The 25,923-nt window shown below is 43.3% G+C and overlaps 3 protein-coding genes across 5 annotated transcripts; 1 reads left to right on the plus strand and 2 right to left on the minus strand.

Annotated features, from left to right (window-relative positions):
- Positions 1 to 1,525: 1,525 nt before the first annotated feature.
- Positions 1,526 to 18,077, minus strand: si:dkey-28n18.9 (sorting nexin-6). The gene is made up of 14 exons (XM_020483551.2): positions 17,923 to 18,077; positions 17,458 to 17,562; positions 17,010 to 17,117; positions 16,524 to 16,584; positions 16,067 to 16,194; positions 7,486 to 7,569; positions 7,194 to 7,268; positions 7,080 to 7,110; positions 6,859 to 6,946; positions 5,257 to 5,296; positions 5,031 to 5,117; positions 4,385 to 4,474; positions 4,024 to 4,089; positions 1,526 to 3,839 (listed from the first exon to the last, which is right to left on the minus strand). Exons 1-14 carry the CDS (start codon positions 17,926 to 17,928, stop codon positions 3,699 to 3,701), a joined length of 1,110 nt encoding a protein of 369 aa, XP_020339140.1. The 5' UTR covers positions 17,929 to 18,077; the 3' UTR covers positions 1,526 to 3,698.
- A 335-nt stretch (positions 18,078 to 18,412) lies between these two features.
- Positions 18,413 to 20,097, minus strand: zgc:152986 (dnaJ homolog subfamily B member 9). Of its 2 annotated transcripts, none has more exons than XM_020483553.2 (3): positions 19,991 to 20,097; positions 19,282 to 19,530; positions 18,413 to 18,913 (listed from the first exon to the last, which is right to left on the minus strand). In XM_020483553.2, the coding sequence occupies exons 2-3, from the start codon at positions 19,511 to 19,513 to the stop codon at positions 18,495 to 18,497; spliced, it is 651 nt and encodes a 216-aa protein (XP_020339142.1). In that variant the 5' UTR covers positions 19,514 to 19,530; positions 19,991 to 20,097; the 3' UTR covers positions 18,413 to 18,494. The 2 variants fall into 2 exon arrangements, with proteins under 2 accessions (XP_020339142.1, XP_031681120.1); XM_031825260.1 differs by having other exon boundaries at positions 19,970 to 20,057.
- On the plus strand, positions 18,660 to 24,784 carry LOC109891196 (zinc finger CCCH domain-containing protein 10). 2 transcript variants are annotated; one of them, XM_031825259.1, is made up of 3 exons: positions 18,660 to 18,773; positions 21,117 to 22,391; positions 22,515 to 24,784. In XM_031825259.1, the coding sequence occupies exons 2-3, from the start codon at positions 21,255 to 21,257 to the stop codon at positions 23,037 to 23,039; spliced, it is 1,662 nt and encodes a 553-aa protein (XP_031681119.1). In that variant the 5' UTR covers positions 18,660 to 18,773; positions 21,117 to 21,254; the 3' UTR covers positions 23,040 to 24,784. The 2 variants fall into 2 exon arrangements, with proteins under 2 accessions (XP_031681119.1, XP_020339139.1); XM_020483550.2 differs by lacking the exon at positions 18,660 to 18,773 and adding an exon at positions 20,199 to 20,591.
- Positions 24,785 to 25,923: the final 1,139 nt, after the last annotated feature.

Raw genomic sequence — 25,923 nt, forward strand, 5'->3', positions numbered from 1 at the left:
GGCTGGATTACTGTTTGTGACAACTTGTGATGTAAAGAGGGCCCAAAAAATTTGATTGATTGATTGTGACTTCTTGCAGTGTGAAATGGCCTAAATATCTTAAACTATAGTCATAACACAGTAAATGTTGAAGATTCAGGACATAGAAATACAGGCTGCAGATGCCCAACATACAGCACAGTCTAACCAATCCACAATCAGCACCTGGGCATATGCTCATACATATTTATGTGCCCTTGGTCTAAAACCCCGGTAAAAAGCTCCTTATTAAAACAGGAACACGTTAATACGTGTTCAGTTACAGCCCCAATGCGCCAACAGTGTTCTGAGTATCAGAGAAGATAGCGAGAAGGAGGACCTCATAAATCCTGCTGTGTAGATGTATGACTTAACACAGTGTGAAGGAATTAGGCACGCATAAAACATCCCCTATGTAAACGCTTTGATTATAGTGGTGCTGCTGTACTGTCTACCTGCTCATCTGTGGTGGTCTTTCCCCATCCCATCTAATGAAGGAGCTCATTTGAGGGAGACCATGTTTCAGCTATATGGAAGCTAGGCTATTTGAGTTGTGTGCAACAAGACAGCCTCAACACCTGAGAGTCCCAGGTCAGAGTGGTCCTGGGTCAAATTAAGCCCCTCCTAGAATTGGCAGTAGTTCAGTGTACTTAGTTCACTGTCTTAGGACTTTTCTCATTTGGGCAAAAGTCCATCCTCCACCCTCTCGCCTTCGTCTCCTTCTCAAAACACATTAGTTGAGAAAGCCAGAGGTTCCTCCCCTCTGACCTTCTCCTCCAATTGGTTTTGAGAAGGAGACGAGGATAGAGGAGAATGGGCGCCAGGAGTATGCATTTGAGATCTTGCCTTGTTCATGTTTTGGACTGCTATTTGCACTGTCCCAGGTTTTGTTTAGCCCAATTAGGACTGGTCCTACTGCTCTGTCCTAGACCTGGTTGAGCCATGTTGGGCCTGAGTCATTAGGACTGTTGCTAGACCCATATACTTTGTTCTGACAGGCCATTGATTTCATGAGCAGCTGACAAACAGGCCTTTAGAGGGCCACATGGCTGAATGGGCACTGAGTGCTGCTGCCTTCCCACCAGTAATGAGCCACTTTACTGAATGAGCCTTAAGTGCATGTTTTTGTTGAGAAGAGCACACAGTCACACATGCTCCCAGGTATCAGAAACCGTCTCATCACTGTGTGTGTGTGCATACGAGTCATGTGCACTAATTAGAGCATAATGTATGAAACCATTTGGAAATATAGCTCCCTGTTGTATTATCCAACTGGCATAATGTGGTCCTGGAACAGATGATCAAATCATGATGCACCCAAGGAACAGTAAGTTTGATCTTCTCACAACCATTAGGATTCCCTCATCTGTATTCTTGAAGCATATGCATCTTTATCCATATACTTCAGGATCTGTGGTTTGTATCCACACAGAGTATATTCCTCATATTGATTTAAGCCTTCAGAACATCAGAGGTAAAAATCAGTGAGTCATCAACAGCCAATAAAAACCCTTATACCTTCACAAATCTTTATTGTGCATTTCATTAGAATCAGAATTGTTGTATTCAGCAGTGTTATGCATCTTCGACTACATCCAGAGGTGTTTGAATCATGTTATATGTTTAGTGCAGGAATGATAAAGTACTTACATATAAAAAACTAATCAATGACAGCCAATGTGTGCTAACACTAAGCTACAAGAGCACTACAGTCTCTTATAAAACCTGTTAAGCTATTGATTCAATTGATTTGGTACTGGCACCAAAGCCATGGGGATAAGAGCACTTAAAAAGCATCACAAAAAAACCACACACAAAACTGTTGTAACTGAAATCAAAATTCTGATGTCAAATCAATTGTTAAATGCATTGGTTTATTAAATACCTCAGAATTCTCACATTATGATTTTCTGAGCATAATTTTATTATTGGTAAGATTTACAAAATGAACAGAGCTCTGTATTAAATTGTGCTCACAGCATCAGGCACAGAATATATTCCAGACTGATTGAATTGATTCCACATGTCGAGCACAATGATGCAGTGACCTCTGTATAGATTACGGAGGGAAACATATGCCAGTGGCTAACAGGGGATTGCATGTAATTGCCTTGATAGTTAATCACATGCAGTAAACAGGAAGAGGGAGAGTGAGGAAACATGCCAATAGAATGCATGCATAGTTAGAACATACAGCCAACTCCTGATAAATGCAATAGCATGTCTGATTGGGACTATCTTGAATGCATGCACCAAATCAGAGCATGCAGATTTACAAGCAAGTCAAATGGATATACAGGTATTTGAAATGGGATAGGTGAATTGCAATGCAGTTGAGAGCAGCAGTGGGCTTTACGGCTGGGTTATCTTGACTCCAGAACAGGGTGAATACAGTATGATGTCAAGACCATCTCTGCTGTGTCCAAACACTCCTTCACTGTCAGATTACCACATCCTGTTCTCCTTTCTCCCTGATTACTGGGATGGGATTTACTCCTCCCCACGACTCAGAGATTACAGACCAAGACAAACAAGCTCAAAGACACAGCCGCATCCTCATAGATATGGCCAACAGTCAACACAGGGCGCAGCATAGAGTGAAGAGTTAGGGATCAGCCACAGTGGAGAGGCAGGGGAGAGAACAGCACAAAGATCAGTTATAGGATCGACCAATCCCAGAATTGACCCCCAACCACTTATGGAGATTTGGGAGGTTGAAGAAGTTTAAGCAATACCAGCCTACCATAACTATTACCATATTGCTTATACATAACACATCCAAACATGTGCCAATGGGTAGGGTTAGTGGTCTTTTTGAATTGGACAGCCATGTTCTGTTATAATCTCCACACGGCACAGCCAGAAGAGGACTGGCCACCCCACATAGCCTGGTTCCGCTCTAGGTTTCTTCCTAGGTTTTGGCCTTTCTAGGGAGTTTTTCCTAGCCACCGTGCTTCTACACCTGCATTGCTTGCTGTTTGGGGTTTTAGGCTGGGTTTCTGTACAGCACTTTGAGATATCAGCTGATGTACGAAGGGCTATATAAATAAATTTGATTTGATTTAGAGAACACTCACATGCAGTAATAGAAGGATTGTCTTAGGGCCCAGCCACAATTAGTTGAGGAAGCACCAGAAGAAAGAACAGTCATTGAATCAGCATATAAACCAAACAGAGGGAAGAGCAGATGGAACAGTCCCAGAGTCAGAATACAGAGAGAGTGGGAGTGTCCTTGGGAGAAGTCTAACACACTGATTAATGACCCTGGAGTGAGAAACACACACAGGCAGCCAGAGAGTTGGGCAATCAGTTCATCATGCTTTATATTGTGTGACCCTTACTACTGATGTGGCGATGGCTAGAGATCTGCACAGAACTCTCTCCTCTCCTCAATGTCTGCACCATTGCACAACACTGACAGAGACAATCCAACTCCCTCTCTGCTAAGGAGAAGGGGGAGGGGGTTTGGACAGAGGGCACAGTATGTGACTGTGTGAGAGAGAGACAAAGCTATTGGGTTATTATTGCTATAAGGATTATGCTGATTTCCCTACATTTACACGTTTAAGGGAAGCAGGGTTTGACGCATACATAGACAATGCATGTACATATTTAATGTGAGGTGCTCAGACAGTCAAACTGTGTTCAGGTGGGTCAGAGGGGTGTCTGGCTGGTGGTGGTCACTCCCCCAGCCCTTTGAAGGCCTGCAAGTGCTGGCTGTAGCGGAAGGAGGTGTCCCTGGCTGTTTCAAGCTGCTTCTCACACCACAGAATCAGAGCCTGGCGTAACAACTCCACATGAGTACTGTGGAACCTTGCTATCTGGAACACACACACGCCACTGAACTTTAGAATAAATAGAACAGAACATATATTTCAGTCAAAACTCAGCAGACAAAAAGCAACAATCTGTTGAGCAGCTGTTGAGCAGCTGATAGGAGAGGTGAGAGTCAGAATGAAGTGAACATTGGAGGTGAAAGACAGCAGTCCAGTGGGCTGTATGTACCTCCTGTTTAGCCACTCCAGATACATGATCAAATTCCTTCTCAGCTGCCACCTTCAATTCGTCCATCTGAATCAGAAAGGAAAATACATCACTCACACAGCGCAGAACATAACAGTTTCAGAACTATTAGTCAATATACAGTCAAGTCCTGATAAGTGAACATTGGAAAAATTGTAAAAAACGCAGTTCACCAGTACCAATTCAACTATATTTTTTACTGGGACATCTTTATGCAGGAATGACAGTCTCAAACCATATAAGCAGTTGGCTCTAGATGAGAGAGCACTACTGAAACCTGCTTGACCTATGAGGAACAAGCAGTGCCTGATGTGTCCCCATCTGTGTGAACAAAAACACTTACAGCAGCTTTCTTTACAGGCTTGGCTCGCTCTGCATTCCTGCTGGCTGTTTCTAGCTCCACAAGCTTACAGGTCCTCCTGTACAGCATCTCCTACAAAACACACTCCAATGGCTCAAAGATCAACCTTATTTATCCATAAAGATAATATTTAATAACAACTTTTTATTTATACATTTTTTATTTAACCTTTATTTAACAACTAGACAAAGCAGTTAAGAACAAATTCTTATTTACAATGACGGCCTACACCGGCCAAAACCGGACGACACTGGGCCAATCTATAGGACTCCCAATAATGGACGGTTGTGATACAGCCTGGATTTGAATTAGGGTGTCTGTAGTGACGCCTCTAGCACTGAGATGCAGTGCCTTAGACAGCTGCACCACTCGGGAGACCTTTAATGTCAACAATATGTGTTAAGAGTTTCCTGTGCAATTTTTTATGTCTATGACAGCTGAATGGGTTGAGGTTTTTCCACCATGACCTAATACAAACTGTGAGCACTAACAGTTACAACACTAATACCGAACAATGTTCTTGTTCACCAATAACTGAGCAGCTAACACTAAGGCAAGGAGTTTTTCCCAGTCAGGTCATGTAGACAGGAAAAACTCCTGGCCCTAGTAATGAAAGATGATGTCTGACCTTCTCTGCCTCCTGGCAACGAGACTCCAGATCCAGCCCCAGCCCCAGAGTGCTCAAGTTGTTCTCAGCAACACTCTCAAAGTTTCTCTGCCCACAGAGAAAGATACAAACATAATAGTAATGCATGTGTGGTAAATCAAGTGAAATAACCTCCCAGTCTTTTTTCCTTAGAATTTTTGATGTTTGGTCAAATGTATATTTCGACAGGGTGAGGATGCCATTTTACCTTGATTGAATCTATGACCTCAGACAGCTTGACACATATCCTGCAAGATGAAATAGAGGAATAGGTGAGTCCCTTTAAAAACAGCCCCCCATATACAGTGGTGAGAACAAGTATTTGATACACTGCCGATTTTGCAGGTTTTCCTACTTACAAAGCATGTAGAAGTCTGTAATTTTTTATCATAGGTACACTTCAACTGTGGGAGACGGAATCAAAAATCCAGAAAATCACATTGTATGATTTTTAAGTAATGAATTTGCATTTTATTGCATGACATAAGTATTTGATCACCTACCAACCAGTAAGTATTGACAGCTTAGGATAGAAAACACTCTAAAGTTTCCAAAACTGTAAAAATATTGTCTGTGAGTATAACAGAACTGATATTACAGGCGAAAGCCTGAGAAAAATCCAATCAGGAAGTGACTCTTATTTAGAAACCTCTGCGTTCCTATGCGTCCCTTTTGAGCAGTGAAAGGGATATCAACCAGATTCCTTTTTGAATGGCTTCCCTAATGTGTCTAGTGTCACAAGACATAGTTTCAGGCTTTTATTTAGAAAAATGAGCGTGAGTGACAACATTGCGTCAGTGGTCAGCTGGTGGCTCTCAGAGTGATATGTGCCTAATAGACAAATGCGGCCATTGTTTCTCTCGCTCCTACTAAGAAGCCAACTGACCCGTTTGATATACTGTATTATCGAATAGATATTTGAAAAACACCTTGAGGATTGATTATAAAAAACGTTTGCCATGTTTCTGTTGATATTATGGATCTAATTTGGAATATTTTTCTGCGTTGTCGTGACCGCAATTTCCAGGTCGATTTCTCAGCCAAACACGAAGAACAAACGGAGCTATTTCGGCTACAAAAATGGAACATTTACTATCTATCTCATCAAAGGTAAACGATTTAATTTGATTGCTTTTCTGATTTTCGTGACCAAGCTGCCTGCTGCTAGCTAGGTATAATGCTATGCTAGGCTATCGGTAAACTTACACAAATGCTTGTCTTGCTTTGGCTGTAAAGCATCATTTCAAAATCTGAGATGACAGGGTGATTAACAAAAGGCTAAGCTGTGTTTCAATACATTTCACTTGTAATTTCATGAATATGAATATTTTCTAGTAATATTTTTTGTCTGTTGCGTTATGCTAATTAGTGTCAGTTGATGACAATTCTCCCGGATCCGGGAGCAGTAGTTCCAAGAGGTTAAAGAAGTTACAGGTCTGTGAGAACCACAAATCTTGCTTGTTTGTAGGTGACCAAATACTTATTTTCCACCATAATTTGCAAATAAATTCATAAAAAATATTTTTTTATTTTTTTTTATCTAATTTTGTCTGTCATAGTTGAAGTGTACCTATGATGAAAATTACAGGCCTCTCTCATCTTTTTAAGTGGGAGAACTTGCACAATTGGTGGCTGACTAAATACTTTTTTGCCCCACTGTATGTGTGTGTATATATATATATATATATTCTTTATCCTATTGTTTAATTCTGGCAACCCCACTGCAGTTAGGGTCGAAACCTCAACTTTGAATACCTCTGGTTTATTCTATGTAAATGTAGATATGACATCTATGGTGTGGTTCACTCACTTTGAGAAGGCCAGGACAGCAGAGTCTTCTTCCTGCTCCACACAGAGATGCAGAGCGGTTGAGAAGTGTCCACAAGCCACTGCTAGTTCTGGGGAAACACACATGGTTAGCAACAGCAGCAGAAACCACAAACACATGTAACTTCTAAAACTTTGTTTAACCACAACAAAAATGTGCCACCACACTCGATCGCAACCTCACTCTGACTCAAAATGTCTTACTTTGTTCTGTCAGCACCACATCAATGAACCTCTGGAAAAAGAGAAGATATAAGAGGGGCTGCAGACAACCAAAACAGGCCAAGAGAGAGAGAGAGGAGGGTACAGAGCACAAACCTCTGTTGCTGATTTGGAGCACCCAGTGAGGGTTAAGTTGTTATCACGCTCAGTCTGAAAAAAGTCATCCACATCCTGGAGACAGAAAGGAATGTACTGATTCACTTTGGACAATCTGACAACACACAAATCTTCTCAACACTTTCAGCTATTGTGGATGTTGTGCTGAACACACAGTATTGTCTGGTCAATGTATATGGATGTGATGGGGTTAGATCTTGTTTGTCCTTAGAGTGACATGTGGAAGGTGCAGGGTTAGGTTTAGATTGTCCAGTATATTATACTGAGGTACCTTGTGTCCCTCCTTCCTCATCCCTTCCATGGCCTGGCTCAGGCGATTGAAGATACCCTTCCTCGCCCTCTGACGACCTGGGGGCTGGAGCACACCCACGTATGCACACACAGACACACGTATGCACACACACACACACACACACACACGCACGAAAGGGACAGATTAAGGGTACGAGTAACTCACTTCATTACATTGAATCAAACTTTATTTGTCACATGCGCCGAATACAACAGGTGTAGACCTTACTGTGAATTTTTTTATATACAAGCCCTTATCCAACAGTGCAGTTCAAGAAAGACTTAAGAAAATATTTACCAAATAAACTCAATTAGAGTCAATATAAATAGTCCAGGTGGCAATTTGATGAATTGTTCAGCAGTCTTATGGCTTGTGGGTAGAAGCTGGCAAGGAGCCTATTGGTCCGACACTTGAAGCTCCGGTACCGCTTGCCGTGAGGTAGCAGAGAGAACAGTCTATGATTTTAGTGACTGGAGTCTTTGACAATTTTTTGGGCTTTCCTCCGACACCACCTAGTATATACAGTTGAAGTCAGAAGTTTACATACATTTACGTAGGTTGGAGTCATTAAAACTCATTTTTCAACCACTCCACAAATTTCTTTTGGCAAATCGGTTAGGATTTGCCATTAAACAGCTTGGAAAATTCCAGAAAATTATGTCATGGCTTTAGAAGCTTCTGATAGGCTAATTGACATAATTTGAGGTGTACCTGTGGATGTATTTCAAGGCCTACTTTCAAACTCAGTACCTCTTCGCTTGACATCATGGGAAAATCAAAAGAAATCAGCCAAGACCTCAGAAAAAGATTGTAGACCTCCACAAGTCTGGTTCATCCTTGGGAGCAATTTACAAAAACCTGAAGGTATCACGTTCATCTGTACAAACAATAGTATGCAAGTATAAACACCATGGGACCATGCAACCGTCAAACCGCTCAGGCAGGAGATGCGTTCTGTCTCCTAGAGATGAAAGTACTTTGGTGCGAAAAGTGCAAATCAATCCCAGAACAACAGCAAAGGACCTTGTGAAGATGCTGGCAGAAACAGATTAAAAAGTATCTATATCCACAGTAAAATGAGTCCTATATCGACATAACCTGAAAGGCTGCTCTGCAAGGAAGAAGCCACTGCTCCAAAACCGCCATAAAAAAGCCAGACTACGGTTTGCAACTGCACATGGGGACAAAGATCGTACTTTTTGGAGCAATGTCCTCTGGTCTGATGAAACAAAAATGGAACTGTTTGGCCATAATGACCATCGGTATGTTTGGAGGGAAAAGGGGAGGCTTGCAAGCCGAAGAACACCACCCCAACCGTGAAGCACGGGGGTGACAGTATCATGTTGTGGGGGTCACGAAGTTAAAGCTTGGTCGCAAATGGGTCTTCCAAATGGACAATGACCCCAAGCATACTTCCAAAGTTGTGCCAAAATGGCTTAAGGACAACAAAGCCAAGGTATTGGGGTGGCCATCATAAAGCCCTGACCTCAACCCTATAGAACATTTGTGGGCAGAACTGAAAAAGCGTGTGCGAGCAAGGAGGCCTACAAACCTGACTCAGTTACACCAGCCCTGTCAGAAGGAATGGGCCAAAATTCACCCAACTTATTGTGGGAAGCTTGTGGAAGGCTAACCAAAACGTTTGACACAAGTTAAACAATTTAAAGGCAATGCTACCAAATACTAATTGAGGGTATGTGAACTTCTGACCCACTGGGAATGTGATGAAAGAATTAAAAGCTGAAATAAATAATTCTCTCTCCTATTAATCTGACATTTCACATTCTTAAAATAAAGTGGTGAACCTAACTGACCTAAGACGTGGAATTTTTACTAGGATTAAATGTCAGGAATTGTGAAAAACTGAGTTTAAATGTATTTGGCCAAGGTGTATGTAAACTTCCAACTTCAACTGTAGGTCCTGGATGGCAGGAAGCTTGGCCACAGTGATGTTCTGGGTTTTATGTACTATCCTCTGTAGCGCCTTAAGGTCAGATGCCGAGCAGTTGCCATACCAGGCAGTGATTTAACAGGTCAGGATGCTCTTGATGGTGCAGCTGTAGAACTTTGTGAGGATCTGGGGATCTATGCCAAATCTTTTCAGTCTCCTGAGGGGAAAAAGGTGTTGTCGTGCCCTCTTCACGGCTGTTTTGTTGTGTTTGGACCATAATAGTTTGTTGGTGATGTGGATACCAAGGAACTTGAGTCTCTCGACCCGCTCCACTTCAGCCCCGTCGATGTTAATGGGGGCCCGCATTTTCCTGTAGTCCACGATCAGCTCCTTTGTCTTGCTCACATTGAGAGAGAGGTTGTTGTCTCTGACCTCCCTATAGGCTACGTCATCGTTGTCGGTGATCAGGCCTACCATTGTTGTGTCATCAGCAAACTTAATGATGTTGGAGTCATATTTGGCCACGCAGTGGTGGGTGCACATGGATACTACAATGCAAAATAATGCCATTGTCAGACAATCATCTCCTACATTGACGCACTTCATTTTGAGAAGAGCTGACTATAATAAGAGGAATATGACTATTTAGAGAAGAAAGAGAAAGGCCTGTTAGAGAGACCTGGAACAGGATGTGGGCTGAGAGGCAGGCGGTGCTGACAGTCCTCATACAATCCAGTCTATTTCTATGACTACTGTTACTCATACGGTACTGAAATACCATTATCAGATTAGCAGAGTTAACACTCACAGGGGGGAGGAGTATGTCAAATGCTGTTTCTTTTAACACTTAAAACACACTGAACAAACAGTCTATTTTGGTTTACAGCATACTGTATCTCTCAACATCAGGACACAGTAGTCATGTGGACCTCAGTGCCTGATCAGCTCTTTCCTTCAAATCACTGCAGGTAGAGTATCTTTACACGTGTGGGGTATTTAATGTAATGGAGACAAACAACTTACAAAATAAATCAGATAAGGTGTACGCAAAAAACTATATACACCACGTACACTATACTGTATGTGCTGTTGAAAGATACAAAGTAGAATATATTGAATAATTAGTAGAATAATTTAGCGTGCCAAATTTGTCCGTTTTTGATTTGTTAAAAAAGTTTGAAATATCCAATAAATGTCGTTCCACTTCATGATTGTGTCCCACTTGTTGTTGATTCTTCACAAAAAAATACAGTTTTATATCTTTATGTTTGAAGCCTGACTTGTGGCAGTTCATAAGGAAATCAGGCAATTTATATAAATTCATTAGTCTCTAATCTATGGATTTTACATGACTGGGAATACAGATGCATCTGTTGGTCACAGATGCCTTAAAAAAAGGGTGTGGGTCAGAAAAACAGTCAGTATCTGGTATAACCACCATTTGCCTCATGCAGCGAGACATCTCTTTCGCACAGAGATGATCCCGCTGTTGATTGTGGCCTGTGGAATGTTGTCCCACTCCTCTTCAATGGCTGTGTGAAGTTGCTGGATCTTGGCGGGAACTGGAACACGGTGTCGTACACGTCGATCCAGTGAATATGCAGGCCATGGAAGAACTGGGACATTTTAAGCTTCCAAGAATTGTGTACAGATTCTTGCGACATGGGGCCGTGCATTATCATTCTGAAACATGAGGTGATGGCGGTGGATGAATGCCACGACAATGGGCCTCAGGATCTCGTCACGGTATCTCTGTGCATTCAAGTTGCCATCGTTGTTTGTAGCTTATGCCTGCCCATACCCATCGCCACAAAGGGACACTCTGTTCACAACGTTGACATCAGCAAACCGCTCACCAATATGATGCCATACGCGCTGGCTGCCTGGTAGAGTTGAAACCAGGATTAATCTGTGAAGGGCACACTTCACGGTTGGATGTACTGCCAAATTCTCTAAAACAACGTTAGAGAAATTATCATTAGATTATCTGGAAACAGATCTGATGGACATTCCTACAGTCAGCATGCCTTAAACTTGATACTTTTGTGTCATTGTGTTGTGTGAAAAAACTGCACATGTTAGAGTATTGTCCCAAGCACAAGGTGCACCTGTGTAATGATCATGCCTTTTAATCAACTCTTGATATGGTGGGTGGGTGGATTATCTTGGCAAAGTGGAAATCTTGGAAATGCTCACTAACAGGGATGTAAACAAGTTTGTGAACATTTTAGAGAAATAAGCTTTTTGTGCATATAGAAAATGTCTGGGATATTTTATTTCAGCTCATGAAACATGGGACCAACACTTTAAATGTTGAGTTTATATTTTTGTGCAAGTATATATTGCAAAACTCAAGCTTTAGTAACAAAATAGATCAGTTGGTGTAGCACTTTTGAGGCACAGCTGGGCATAAATTCAAATCATTTACAAATAGTTTGCTTTTTTAGGGGAGGGGGGGGTCAAACCATGACGTCAGCGTCAAAGACAGATCTTTAGAAAGAGTTTCTAACTTGGAATTCAAAGTTGGATAACTGTTAAACTATTTTTCCCAGACGGATCTCGCTTTTTTTCCATAGTTACCAGTTGTCTTCAACGCATTGAAGTCTAAGATTTCTGAGTTATTTTGAACACTGCATTAGTCTCAGAGGAGGGAGAGAGAGAGAAGCAGAGGGGTCCACCTCTCACGATCTTTGCTCTCTCCTTTTCCTCCTGTGAGACTGACCAGAGAGAGGGGACAGTCTTCCACCTGATGGTGAAACTCGAGTCGCACCGTATCTGCCTCATGCACAAATTCATGTTGTTCCTATGACCAGAGAAATTGAAATACTCCTCCATATTAAAATAGACATGATGAGCTGCTGATAATAATAACAACACAGAGCTGTCGATACACTTGGCTACTCATTCATTGCAGCTGCATTGAGAGTGGAAGTAGGGAGAAGCGTGCTGATCAGGGCTCTGTGCAGGCCAGTCAAGTTCTTCCACACCAATCTCGATAAACTATTTATTTATGGGCCTCGCATCGTGCACGGAGGCATTGTCATGTCATGTTGAAACAGAAACATTACCTGTCAGCAATGGGTGTGGCTGAAATAGACATTATTACTATTTTTGGCTCATTGCCATGTTAAACTATTTCAAAACTATTTTAACTAACTACACTAATGATAGGAACAGATCAACCCACTACCACCAAACACTCAACAGATCAACCCAAAGGACACGCCACCACAAATGTCGTAACAACTTCACCTCAAGGTTAGTACAAACTGAAATTCTACTATATGAGCTAGATATTCTAGCAAAAACCTTACATATTCAGACTGTATATCTGTCAAAAGTTACATTTTCACTGCTCTGTCTGACAATCTCAAATGATGTTTCAACCATCAAATTACATCTGTAATAAATCACATGACCAAGCCTGCTCTCTTAGTCTCTACTGCATAAGTATAAGTAATCCTTTGCTGTAGCACTCATGCAACTTCCCCTGCCATCTCAGCTACACTGACAGAACATGTTCATGTCCGGGAAGGAACTCAGGGGGACTTCAGGAGAAGCTCAACCTTCATCCTCTGACCCCAATACAATCCTCTACATCTTACTGTCTGTTCTACCAGTCATACTGACCATCGCTGGAGTGGCTCTGTACATATACAAGAGGAACAAAGGTACTTCTTTCACACACAGTTAAAACTGCCAGATGAAAAATATTGTTGTCATTGTTGAGTTCAAAGTGAATCCTTTGACCCCTATGGAAGAAAAACACAGAGAAGAAAAATAGTGGGAGCCAAACAGGAGGAAAGCAAAAAGACGAGGTAAAATAATGCACGTCACATTACACTGAGAATGTTACTGAATTAAATTGCCTCAGTTTCAGTGGAAAAATCAAGCCTTGAAGTAGTATTATATAATATGTAGTAATCAAAGTGTTATTTGTTTAATTAATGATGGAGGTGTGCAAGTCTCATTGTATCTCTTCTCTAGGATGATCCCTCTGCATTGTACTCCACAATTTGCCGAAAACACTGCTGTTGACGAAAATACGTTAGTGTAAGAGAATGTGTGTGCGCTAGTAGAAACTTTAAATAGGCCTCGTGGGAATTAAAATAGTTGTGCCTTCTAGATTTTAGCAGCAGCGCACGCAGTTTCTCTGAATGTATCTTGTGTTTGTAATTGTCTCTCTCTATCGGAGAATCCCTCAGTGACATACTCCACCATCGACCACATGAAAGGAAAGCGGAAAGCAGCAGTAAGTCTAGAGAAGTGGAGAAACAGAGTACGCCAGCATCAAGATAGGCAGATGCTGTCCAGTATAATGTGGTTTTATCTGACACACTTGACTGTAAATATGTTTCACTCTCCACCTCAGTAAGACACGTTTTGTGCCGAGCTGTTCACAGGAGATCAGATGTTAATCAACCAAACACTCTAGAGAAGAGAAGATTAGTGAAGTAACAAGAAGACATGTTTGTCTTTGTGTGGCAGAAACACACAAAGTGCCGTATATGGCTGTAAGTTGACCTAGTTCCTTTTTTATATTGCTGTTGTGCAATTAGTTTTTGATCTGTAAACTTCTTTGAAATAAAAAAGGAGAACTTCAGACATTTTTTTCAGCCAGTATCTTTCTGACAAATATCTGGTGCACCCTGAGCAATTCCTCTTTCTCCACATTGACAACATAAAAACAGATAACAAAATGTTTAGAAGAGTGTGTCACAGACAACAATCTCTGTGAATACAGTCTAACAATGACATCGACTGAAGCTACTCTTTAGTGCAGTGTGTCAAATGTTTCTGAGGTCTGTTCTCTTGCCCTTGTTTAGATACAGATAACATTGTCATTTGTCAAAGTCAGATCCTACAATGGTCTACTTCAGCACACTCCTATAGACCCAAAATCAGACGGCCATCTATCTACAGCTTCTTAATAAATTGTAATGAAACAGGAAGGGAGTGCGGCTCGAACCTTCAGCTTTCAGGCCCGTAGCCCTGTGGAAATCAACTGTGCCACAGAAGCATGCTCGAGTCGATATCCACGTTTAGAAAGCAAGGTCACTACAACATCTTGGCTGAGTAAGATCATGTGTTTTTTGACACGTCCTAATGTTTCTACAACTTGATTGGAGTCGATCTGTGGTAAATTCAATTGATTGGACATGATTTGGAAAGACACACACCTGTCTATATAAGATCCCACAGTTGCCAGTGCATGTCAGAGCAAAAACCAAGCCATGAGGTCGAAGGAATTGTCTGTAGCGCTCCAAGACACGATTGTGTCGAGGCAAGGGGAAGGATACTGAAAGATGTCTGCAGCATTGAAGGTCCCCAAGAAAACAGTGGCCTCCATCATTCTTAGATGGAAGAAGTTTGGAACCACCAAGACTTCCTAGAGCTGGCCGTCCGGCCAAACTGAGTAATTGGGGGAGAAGGGCCTTGGTCAGAGAGGTGACTAAGAACACAATGGTCACTCTGACAGAGCTTAGAATTCCTCTGTGGAGATGGGAGAACCTTCCAGAAGGACAACCATCTCTGCAGCACTCCACCAATCATGCCTTTATTGTTGAGTGGCCATACAGACGCCACTCTTCAGTAAAAGGCACATGACAGCCCGCTTGGAGTTTTCCAAATGGCACCTAAAGGAATCTCAGACCATGAGAAACAAGATATTCTGGTCAGATGAAACCAAAATTGAAACCTGGCACCATCCCTAAGGTGAAGCATGGTGGTGGCAGCATCATGTTGTGGGGATGTTTTTCAGTGGCAGAACTGGGAGACTAGTCAGGATCAAGGGAAATATCAACGGAATAAAGTACAGTGATCCTTGATAAAAATCTGCTCCAGAGTGCTCAGGACCTCAGACTGGGGTGAAGGTTCCCCTTCCAACAGGACAACAACCCTAAGCACACAGCCAAAACAACGCAGGGGTGGCTTCGGGACAAGTCTCTGAATGTCCTTGAGTGACCCAGCCAGAGCCCGGACCTGAACCTGATTGAACATCTCTGGAGAGACCTGAAAATAGCTGTGCAGCAACGCACCCCATCCAACCTGACAGAGCTTGAGAGGATCTGCAGAGAAGAATGGAAGAAACTTCCCACATACAGGTGTGCCAAGCTTGTAGTGTCATACCCAAGAAGACTCGAGGCTGTAATCGCTGCCAAAGGTGCTTCAACAAAGTACTGAGTAAAGGGTCTGAATACTTATGGACATGTGATATGAGTTTTTTAATTTTAAATAAATGTGCAAACATTTCTAAAAACCTGTTTTTGCTTTGTCATTATGGAGTAGTGCGTGTAGATTGATGAGGGGAAAAAAATATTTAATCGATTTTAGAATAAGGCTGTCTGAATACTTTCCAAATTCACTGTACGTAGCCAATGGGCAAGGGCCCTATGCTGATAAACTTTGTGAATAAACTGTTTGCCAGTCTCTTAAACAATGTGTGGAAACTCAATTATCCCTAGTTACTAAATGGATCATGTTACAAAGTACAAGACAAACAACTGGAGCTGGCCAATTGGAAGCCAAACAGTTCATTGTTGGTAAAGACACAGGTCAAACACATGGAGATGATTGGACTCAAGCTGAACAGAAGAGGATAGGGCATTGAGAAAAGGGTAGGATTAAACAGCTGGAGAATGAAAAGAGGGTTTTGTGGTAATAACACACCTCTGAGCTAGTGAGGAAGTTCTCCAGGCATTTGTTCTTGCTGAGCGTGGTGTGTGCTGCCACCTGCTGGAGATAGGTCTCCAGTGCCATGCAGTACATACGCCAGTCCTCCCCCATGGCCAAGAAACCTACACAGCAGACCAGTGAGACAGCCAAATCTTTCACTTCAAACCAATATAAAAACATTGGTATGGCCACTCATTCAATATCAGACAAGAAACTGACCAATACATAACAACGCTGTAGAGTTTCATTGGATGTAAGTTATATATATATATATATATAAAAAAATGTTTTTCACATATTAATGATACAACATAATTATTTGTAAAAAATTATCAAAATAACTTAATATCTGTTAATAAAACACATTGTTAGCAAGCATTGATAAATATCTGTGTGATGTCAGGTACATTGGGTCAGGGCTGTAAGCGATATATTTGTTGACAATACATACCAAGTTGTTTCAGAACTTTGGCTGGTGCATTCAACTGAGGCTTGGCTGGTAGAGGAGGAAACTAGAGAGAGAAGTCATGAGGCTTGAATTCCCAATGCAATGTTGTATAGCCTACATTGAGCCACATTTTGAAATGGTTTGAGCCCTGAATTGGCTGACAGCCGTGGTATATCACAGAATGCAGAGTGTGCAAAGCTATCATCAAGGCAAAGGGTGGCTACTTTGAAAAATCTAAAATATATTTTGATTAACACTGTTTTGGTTACTACATGATTCCATATGTGTTATTTCATAGCTGATGCCGTCACTATTATTCTACAATGCAGAAAATAGAAAAATTAAGAAAAAACATTGAATGAATAGGTGTGTCCAAACTTTAGACTGGTACTGTATAGTCACTGTTGAAGCTTATAGGTTTGCTAGTTAGGGTCAGTGTCAGGATTTGATCATGTGTCAGGTGTAGGTAGGAAGAGGTGGGATACTAACAATGACACCCAGTATCCCAGGCACCACCTCCTGAGAGAACAGACACTGCTGCAACCACTGAAAGTCCTCATGAGTCCTAGCCACATGGTATTCCCCACTGCCTGACAACTGGGGGGGGGGGGGGGAACAGACAGGCAGAGATACAGAGAGACACCATTGCATGCCATTGAAAACCTCCTGATGCTATAGTACATGTGGACACAATAACAGGCACTGAGAAAAAATACTAACTTTATAGTCACTGTATCCAACAAAGGAAATAAGAAACTGACAAATGTATAGTATATACCATAATTGTGCACTATACTATTACTGAATGACTTCAGTTAATGGCTATCTTCAAAGCTTTAAGGTCCCAATGACTGGAGTTCTGACAATCAGTCATTCTCCAAAATAGTGGCAACATTACGCTGCAAGACCATTTAATTTATCTCTGAACACTACTTACCTTCTGGGATATGACTATGAAGGTCAGTGCATCCCCGTCTCTCACGGCCTCAGTGACCCGGATAGTTTGGGCACTCACACTAAGTGACCCCTCTCTAGCCTCCTCCTGAAATCAACAACAATCATTTCTGTCAGACTCCAAACAACACCAGAAAGCATTCATCATGAGACATGGTTATTACTACAACTATTGAATGTCATTTAACTTAAAGTAGCTTATCATCCTGCACATGCGCTGATAAATGTCCATTATTACCACACCCTCACAAAAGTACACTTTCAGGTCTACAAAAACATCAGCATTCCAATACTTGCAGTATGATTAATTTTAGCGTTTTAAACGATCTTCACAGCTAAAACGTAAAATGCATAAGGTGTGTCTCTAGCAGACAGCCTATCACATGATGACCAGGAACCGTAGATAAACTGTCTAATCAGACTACAACATACTACACATCAGACTTACCATCATTTTCTAACTACTGTATGTGCAGTCACTCCCCCAACGTCTTTAGTGTGGTAAAACTGTAAATTTGATACAAATATAAAAGCACAGATCCTGTCTCCTAACGGCAGCGGTGCACAAACAGAGACACACTAACTACTGAAGAGGCACAGGATTTCCTTTAGGTCAAAGTGCAGGAGTGAGGGGGGGGGGAGAAACAGCCAAACCAAAGAAAGTGCTGGTGCAGGGAAAAACAGAGAGGGGAGTAACAACGTGTTACTGAGTAACTCATATGTCTGGACCACGGCCACACCCGTACAGGAAAGATAGGAGAACTGACCATAGAGTTCCCCTCAGTCAACACTACAGACTGGTAAACTACTGGAACTTATTTTGGACCATAAAAGTAGCACAGCTCATTCAATAGTATATAACGTTTCCAATGTCCACTTTATACTATGGAACACAGGTGCTGTGTGCTGTTATGTGACAGAATCAACACCAGACATAATCAATGTAAGGGCACTGACTTTATTGCACATTCAACCCATCTGACTGAAAACATTATATGAGCCCATGAAAACATAGATAGATCATGCCCCCTCACACACTTCCTCAACACTGCTGTCTGTATGTGTTTTCTTCCAGCAGGACTGCTGTCCCTCTTGCTCCCCAAACCCCTCCTCATGGTCCCCCAGCCCCATCTGGCTAGAGGGATACCCCGAGAGGTCAAAGAAGCTGCTACCCAGGAAGGCCTGATACTCATGGAGGTCATCCTCATCCTCTCCTCCCAACTGGAAGCTCCAGGAGTCCCCCACATCCTCCAGAAAGGGGTCCTCGTCCATATTCAGGCCTTGGAACAGCTCCTCCAGGTTAAAGTAGAAGGAGCCCTGGCCCCCTCCATCCCCGGCCCAGTCCTCTTTACCCCCATCCTCCCCCTCAGTCTGGAAGGCCTCATGACCCATCTGGTCATACCGCATCCGTTTCTCCTCGTTTGAGAGCACCTCATATGCTTGAAGTGGAGAGAGGAGCACTCTGTTACCATAGCACTGGCAGCTCTGAAGTCTCTCAGTCTATTCACTCACACAATTACCCAGAACACATTGCTACATTACCAGAGCTTAAAACAGGTAGCCTATTCTGAAAGGTTAATGTGGTGTTTTAGTGGTCTGAGTGCAGTGCAGTATGAGACAAAACAACCTGCCACTGTCTGCAGGTATTGGTTGCAACACACTCTTTGCAAAGAATGTCAGCTTTATCTTAAAATTATCAAGATATATTAGCACATACAAAGACGTATTTTATTACATACAGTACGATATATATTCAGCTCTTACTGATCAAAGAGAGAAAAATAAAGTTGTGAGGCTAGGACCTTACCTTCAGCTATCTCCCTGAAAATCTTCTCTGCATTGGGACTTTTGTTCCTGTCTGGGTGGTATGTCATGGCCAGTTTATGGAAGGTCTTCTTGACCTGCCTGTCAGTGGCAGACTGTGGAACACCCAGCACCTCATAGTAGTCTCTAGTAGTAGCCTCAGAGTCACAGGGCCATAGGAACACAACACACCACAACGAGTCCAGTAGCAGCATCCCAGAGGAAAGATGTCGCATTGCCTATACTGTACCTGCTGCAGTGAAGACATGAAGTCTAAGAAAAACGATGTTTTTCAATGTAACACACAGTTAGTTATTCTTCACTGTAACTCTAGTAGGAGTGGTGTCCCGCTCGTAACCACACAAAAGCCAAGTTAAATGTACAAGCTTCATATCAGCATACCAACAGTGTACATAGGCATATGATGTCTTCAGGCAACACACACACAGTTGCATAACGCTGTATTGGGGTATAAATTGTATACACACAAATGTTGGTGTCAAACTAGGCTAATCATCAAAATGTGGATTCTCTGCTTTCACTAGTTACATGGCTTGCTAATGCTTGCATTAGTAGCTAGTAAGCTAATAGCATGCCAGGTCTAGTAAATAAGCAGCAGCCACGGTCGTGTTCAAAGTCGTCTCCCTCCTCGGAATATTTAGAAGATTATTTTTGACAAACTACATACACACCAAAGTTCAGCTGGTACCTACTAAAAGGTTAGTGCAGCTATCAATTAGGCCGTGTAGGCTATAAAGAACCACCGCCAGCATCTTGTTCATGTTTTACAGCTGCACTGTAAATATCCCCGCCCACAATTTATCCAGGCAGGTACAGGGTCACCTGTCCTGTCATCCTGCAAACCCCGTCGTGTCTGAATCCCCCACCAGAGGGCACTCTGTTGTCATCATCAGCGCCGACGCAGTATCTCTAGTGTTGGTTTTGTCAAATATTTTTTTACAACCATAATCTATTGTTCTATTTGTTGTCCTCCAATACATCCAGTAAATGGCACAAAAATCTGCCAGACGGTTTGTGAGAACATTTTGGATCAATAGAGGTAGACATTGTTCTAACCCCCCTTCTCAAGGGGGTTGTGCTTTGAGTCTTTGGAGGACCGACCCCGAGTGTTCAATAACACAGCAGGGACAATAGTCAGCAAAGAGAATGTGTTGAGAAAAGCCAGAGGAATTAAGTCACAAATTATACGTTAGCCGTCTCACATTCGTAACAGAAATCCCACCCGCTGACATGGAGAGTAGATAATACATCGTTTCTTCTGCGTAAAATACTTCTCCTCGAGGCAGCATTTTGGTAAGTTCTTGATGGCTAATCATAGGTAACGTTAGCTAGCTAGCTTGTTAGCAAACTAACGATAGCTAGCTCTATAATCAGACACCTTCAACATACTAGTGGAATCCCTGTAGTTTGCTTGCACAATTGTACCATGATGTGACTTTGCAGCTTGTAACTAGATAACCACGTCGGGTGTTATAATATTGTGGCTATCTAGCTAGCTGAATAGCCATAACTAGCTCTCATTCGGCTTGCTAACGTTACTTCGCTAAATAGCTAACGTTGTTTAGCTAACCAGCTAACTAGCTCGGCTGTAGCGGCTAGCTAGGCTACTACCGACCAAACAGCCAGGAACAGCTAGCTACAGACAAGACATGTTTAATGGTCCTGTCCCAGTCTTTGGTCTGTATAATTAAACGTAATACTCACTTCTGTATTTGTCCAATCAATGATGTATACATTGATTTAGCTAACTAGCTTGATAACTGTCAGTAAGAGTGTATTTAACTTGATAACACAACCAACTTGACATGTATATTTCAGATGCCTGGGTAGAGGATTGCATTGGTCCGAAGAGCGTTGGACTTACACTCATTATCAAGGGAACAGAAAAGGCCGTTGGAATAAGTCACTTGCCCACACACATGAGTGCTGTGTTCCCCTTGCGCTGGGCTGAGCGCCATGCCTGACCGGGACAGCGCCTACCTCTCAGGCGGTTGCAGCAGCGGTGGGTTGGGTACTAGTGTGGGCGAGGAAGGCGTGCCGGGGGCTGGTTTAGGAGGGGGCGCAGGAGAGGGCCGAGGGGGATCAGTGGGAGGTGGAGGCAGTGGCTCTGGTTCTGGGGGCATGGGTGGAGTAGGGGCCCTGGGAAATGGGAACAACTGTGGGGGAGGTGGAGCAGGGGGCCCGGCGCCGGATGGGGTCTGCAGGGACTTTCTGAGGAATGTGTGTAAGAGAGGCAAACGCTGCCGCTTCAAACACCCAGACTTCAATGAGGTGCCGGACCTCGGGGTGCAGAAGAATGAGTTTGTCTTCTGCCACGACCACCAGAACAAGGAGTGCGTCCGCTCCAACTGCCGCTTCGTCCACGGCTCCAAGGAGGATGAGGACTACTATAAGAAGTCAGGGGAGTTGCCCCTCAGGCTGAGGGGGAAAGTGGCTGCAGGACTGGGCCTGTCCCCGATGGACCTCCCACACAGCCGAGGGGAGGTCCCCATCTGCAGGGACTTCCTAAAGGGAGAATGCCAGCGGGGCAACAAGTGCAAGTTCCGCCACGTCAAGAAGGACTATGAGTATGAGCAAGCCAGGGTGGGTGCCGGGGTCGTGATGGGCCCGGGGTCCAGTGGGATGGTGAACACAGGCGGGGGGGTAGGAGGTGTTGGGGTGGGTGCTTGTGGGGGCATGGCCGGACTGGTTGGGGGTGGAGGTGGGGGTAACATGATGGGGATGGGCTGTCCCAGCCTGGGAGGCTGCAGAGATCCAGGTATATCAGGGGTGGGGGGAGTAGGGGTAGGTGGGATGGGGGGTTGCCTCTCCATGGCCTCAGGACAGCGTCGTTTTGACAGGGGACCTTGCTCGGTGTACGACTCCCTGTTTGAGAGTGGTCTGTATGAGACAGGGCCCCTGGAGTCCCCTTTGGACCACACAATGCTGCAGCTGAAGAGACGCAGGCTGGAGGGGCTCCGGCTGGACGGGAACGGAGGGGGGCACTATGAGCTGGGGATGCAGGCGGCCCTCCCGCCTCGGCCCCTGGAGTACAGATTTCTGGAGGAGGAGAACGCCCTGCTGAGGAGGAGAGTGGAGGAATTGAAGAAACAGGTTAGTGTAGGAGACAGGAGATGATCAACAACCCTCCACACATAAATCAACAACCACACATAATACAATGAATCTATTAACCTTTTTAAGATCACTCCTCAAACACCTTAATCTCTTCTTCAGGTGTCTAACCTCATGGCCACTAACGAGGTGCTGCTGGAACAGAATGCCCAGTTCCGGAGCCAGACTAAGGTGTCGGTGATGACCCTGTCCTCCACCCCAGCCCCCTCTGAGCAGACCTTGGCTCCCCCTGTGGGTGCGGTCAGCTCCTACAACCACAGCATCGCCCAGACCCATACCACCCTGAGCAGCGCCGGGCTGCAGCCTCGTACCGTCACCCTCACCCAACAGGACCTAGTGGCCCCCACTGGTGCCCCTACAGTACCCCCATCCAACACCGCCCCACCCAGTGCTCCCCTGCCCCACCTCAACCCCGAGATCACCCCGCTCTCGGCCGCCCTGGCTCAGACCATCGTCCAGGGCATGGTGCCTCCTGTTTCCATGGCACCTGTGACTGTTTCTGTGGCACCGGTGGCTGTATCCATGGCACAGCCTCTACCTTGCATCACTATAAGCCACGCCACCACCCCAATGGTGTCCTACCCTATTGCTAGCCAGAGCATGAGGATCACCACCATACCTCACTGATGCACTCTCTGGCAAACTCTGTAGAACTCTCCCATGGAACTAGAGATGGGGATTGTATGCAGAATGCATCTTTCAAGTTTCAATTGACCCACAGCAGCTGACTGACTCGAGGGGCAAAGTTGTGGGGGAACCCTAATGCCCACACGCCATAGGCAAAGAAAAGGCTAACTTTGATAGGATGACTCCGCCACACACACCCTGCTCTGTGGCAGCGTTACAAAGTCAGGTGGTCCTCTGAGGTGACCTCCGACCTTGTTAAAGGTTGGTGTGCCAAACGGCCTTCTTCAAACACAGGCAGCAAAAATAACGACAAACTGAAGATATGTCAGTCATGGCGATATTCAGTTTTCTCACACATTTGACTGATGTCTTGATTACCAGGGGATTGTGACATTTCAGTTAGCTTCTGTTATTGTTTGTGGATTTTTAATGTGTAATGTTGAAATTTTACATTGCACACATTTAATGGAATAACAACCACAAGAAAATGCATCTCCTGTTGTTTTATTGCTAATGAATTAAGTTATCCCGAGTAATGTTATTGTGTGAGGATATGGTTGACTGACAGACCATCAGATACATTTTTCAGTGCTTGATGCATTGGTATCTTTACCCTAGATTTAATGCTCAAGCCTAAACTCAGCTGAGAGCCTACACACAAACAAACGCAAGTCAATCATGAAGGGAATAGGTAAGCTTGGAAAAGAAACACCTTTAATAAACATGTTATGGATCATTTCCAAATGTACTTGTCAACATTTTATGCAGTCAGATGAATGTGTGAACCGATGGCCTCGGGTAGATACTTAAAATACTAACATACTGTAAAATAAAATATATATACACCCCAAATTTTTGCCCTCAGAACAGCCTCAATTCATCGTGGCATGGACTACATTGTGTCAAGCATTCCACAGGGATGTTGGCCCATGTTGACTCCAATGCTTCCCACAGTTGTGTCAAGTTGGCTTTGGGTGGTAGACCATTCTTGATACACATGGGTTTCTGTTGAGTGTGAAAAACCTCAGCGGTGTTGCAGTTCTTGACACAAACCGGTGTGCCTGGTACCTACTGAAAGGCACTTACATATGTTCTTTCCCATTCACCCTCTGAATGGCACACAAACACAAATGTATCAAGGATTAAAAATCCTGTCTCCTCCCCTTCATCTACACTGATTTAATAAGTGACATCAATAAGGGATCATAGCTTTCACCTGGGCCGTCTGTCGCGGAAAGAGCAGGCATTCTTAATGTTTTGTACACAGTGTATATATATCACTTGGGGAACAAAGTATTTTGTAAACATCAAAGAAAATGCACCACTACACTTATGGCATTAACTATCTTGGTTAGGAACAACACCATCTTTGGTAACACCCTTTGTAAACCAAACACCAGCCTATCTTGTATGAACATTCACGTGGCTATTGTAAACTATTTAAGAGCTCTTGATTCTGCATCAGTACCAGATACTTTGTCATTTTTATTTATTTTTACCTTTATTTTACTAGGCAAGAACAAATTCTTATTTACAATGACGGCCTAGGAACAGTGGGTTAAGAACAACAGATTTGTACCTTGTCAGCTCGGGGGTTTGAACTTGCAACCTTCTGGTTACTAGTCCAATGCTCTAACCACTAGGCTACCCTGCCACACCATTGACAGCCTATATTGCTCTCAGGCTTTAGCGGAGATTGGAAAAGAACGCGCACTCTGCAAATTTAAAATAAACAAGCGCATGGACTTTAGTGTGTGAACTTATTTTCTGTCCTGTATTGCCAATTGGATGTGGGTAATTTTGCCATTTCAAAAGGAGGGTGCATCTCAGAAATATAATATATTGGCCTAGGCCTATGTTTTTTGGGGGATCCTTGAGTTAATTTCCCCCCGCAGTTGTGCTTGTCAGTCTCCCGAACCAAAAGAACATGACTGGGGGCGGATTTTTTTTAATAGACATTTGTACAGATTAAAACAATTCCTAATAATGCTTTTCTCAGCACTTCAGCACACTGTAACAGTTCACTTAATTAGTTGCGCAACTCTTTAGATCAGCGATTCTAAACTGGTGGTTCACAACCCAAAGAGGTTTTGAATGGGTCGCTGGTGTCTGAGTAAACAAATATAGGTATACAGTGCATTCAGAATGTATTCAGACCCTTTTACTTTTTCCATATTTTGTTACGTCACAACCCTATTCTAAAATGTATAAAATAAAATGTTTTCCTCAATCTACACACAATGCCCCATAATGACAAAGCATAAACAGGTTTTTAGAAATGTTTGCTAATTTATTACAAATAAAACCAAATAAGTACAGTGGGGCAAAAAAGTATTTAGTCAGCCACCAATTGTGCAAGTTCTCCCACTTAAAAATATGAGAGAGGCCTGTAATTTTCATCATAGGTACACTTCAACTATGACAGACAAAATGAGGGAAAAAAATCAATAACAAAAGTTTCTCAATACTTTGTTATATACCCTTTGTTGGCAATGACAGAGGTCAAACGTTTTCTGTAAGTCTTCACAAGGTTTTCACACACTGTTGCTGGTATTTTGACCCATTCCTCCATGCAGATCTCCTCTAGAGCAGTGATGTTTTGGGGCTGTTGCTGGGCAACACGGACTTTCAACTCGCTCCAAAGATGTTCTATGGGGTTGAGATCAGGAGACTGGCTAGGCCACTCCAGGACCTTGAAATGCTTCTTACAAAGCCACTCCTTCGTTGCCCGGGCAGTGTGTTTGGGATCATTGTCATGCTGAAAGACCCAGCCACGTTTCATCTTCAATGCCCTTGCTGATGGAAGGAGGTTTTCACTCAAAATCTCACGATACATTGCCCCATTCATTCTTTCCTTTACACGGATCAGTCGTCCTGGTCCCTT

This window comes from Oncorhynchus kisutch, linkage group LG5 (assembly GCF_002021735.2).
Source record: "Oncorhynchus kisutch isolate 150728-3 linkage group LG5, Okis_V2, whole genome shotgun sequence".
Lineage (NCBI taxonomy): Eukaryota > Metazoa > Chordata > Actinopteri > Salmoniformes > Salmonidae > Oncorhynchus > Oncorhynchus kisutch.

What these genes read in the sequence shown, in the direction of transcription:
- LOC109891196 (XM_031825259.1), top strand. Translation starts at nt 21,255, where the DNA reads ATGCCTGACCGGGACAGCGCCTACCTCTCAGGCGGTTGCAGCAGCGGT. An exon ending in TGGAGGAATTGAAGAAACAG is followed by an intron (nt 22,392 to 22,514) that starts GTTAGTGTAGGA and finishes TCTCTTCTTCAG; the next exon opens with GTGTCTAACCTCATGGCCAC.
- zgc:152986 (XM_020483553.2), bottom strand. Translation starts at nt 19,513, where the DNA reads ATGCGACATCTTTCCTCTGGGATGCTGCTACTGGACTCGTTGTGGTGT. An exon ending in TTTCAGGGAGATAGCTGAAG is followed by an intron (nt 18,914 to 19,281) that starts GTAAGGTCCTAG and finishes CTCCACTTCAAG; the next exon opens with CATATGAGGTGCTCTCAAAC.
- si:dkey-28n18.9 (XM_020483551.2), bottom strand. An exon ending in TGTGGTGCTGACAGAACAAA is followed by an intron (nt 6,947 to 7,079) that starts GTAAGACATTTT and finishes GTGTTTCCCCAG; the next exon opens with AACTAGCAGTGGCTTGTGGA. An exon ending in CTGGAGTGGCTAAACAGGAG is followed by an intron (nt 3,840 to 4,023) that starts GTACATACAGCC and finishes TGTGTGTTCCAG; the next exon opens with ATAGCAAGGTTCCACAGTAC.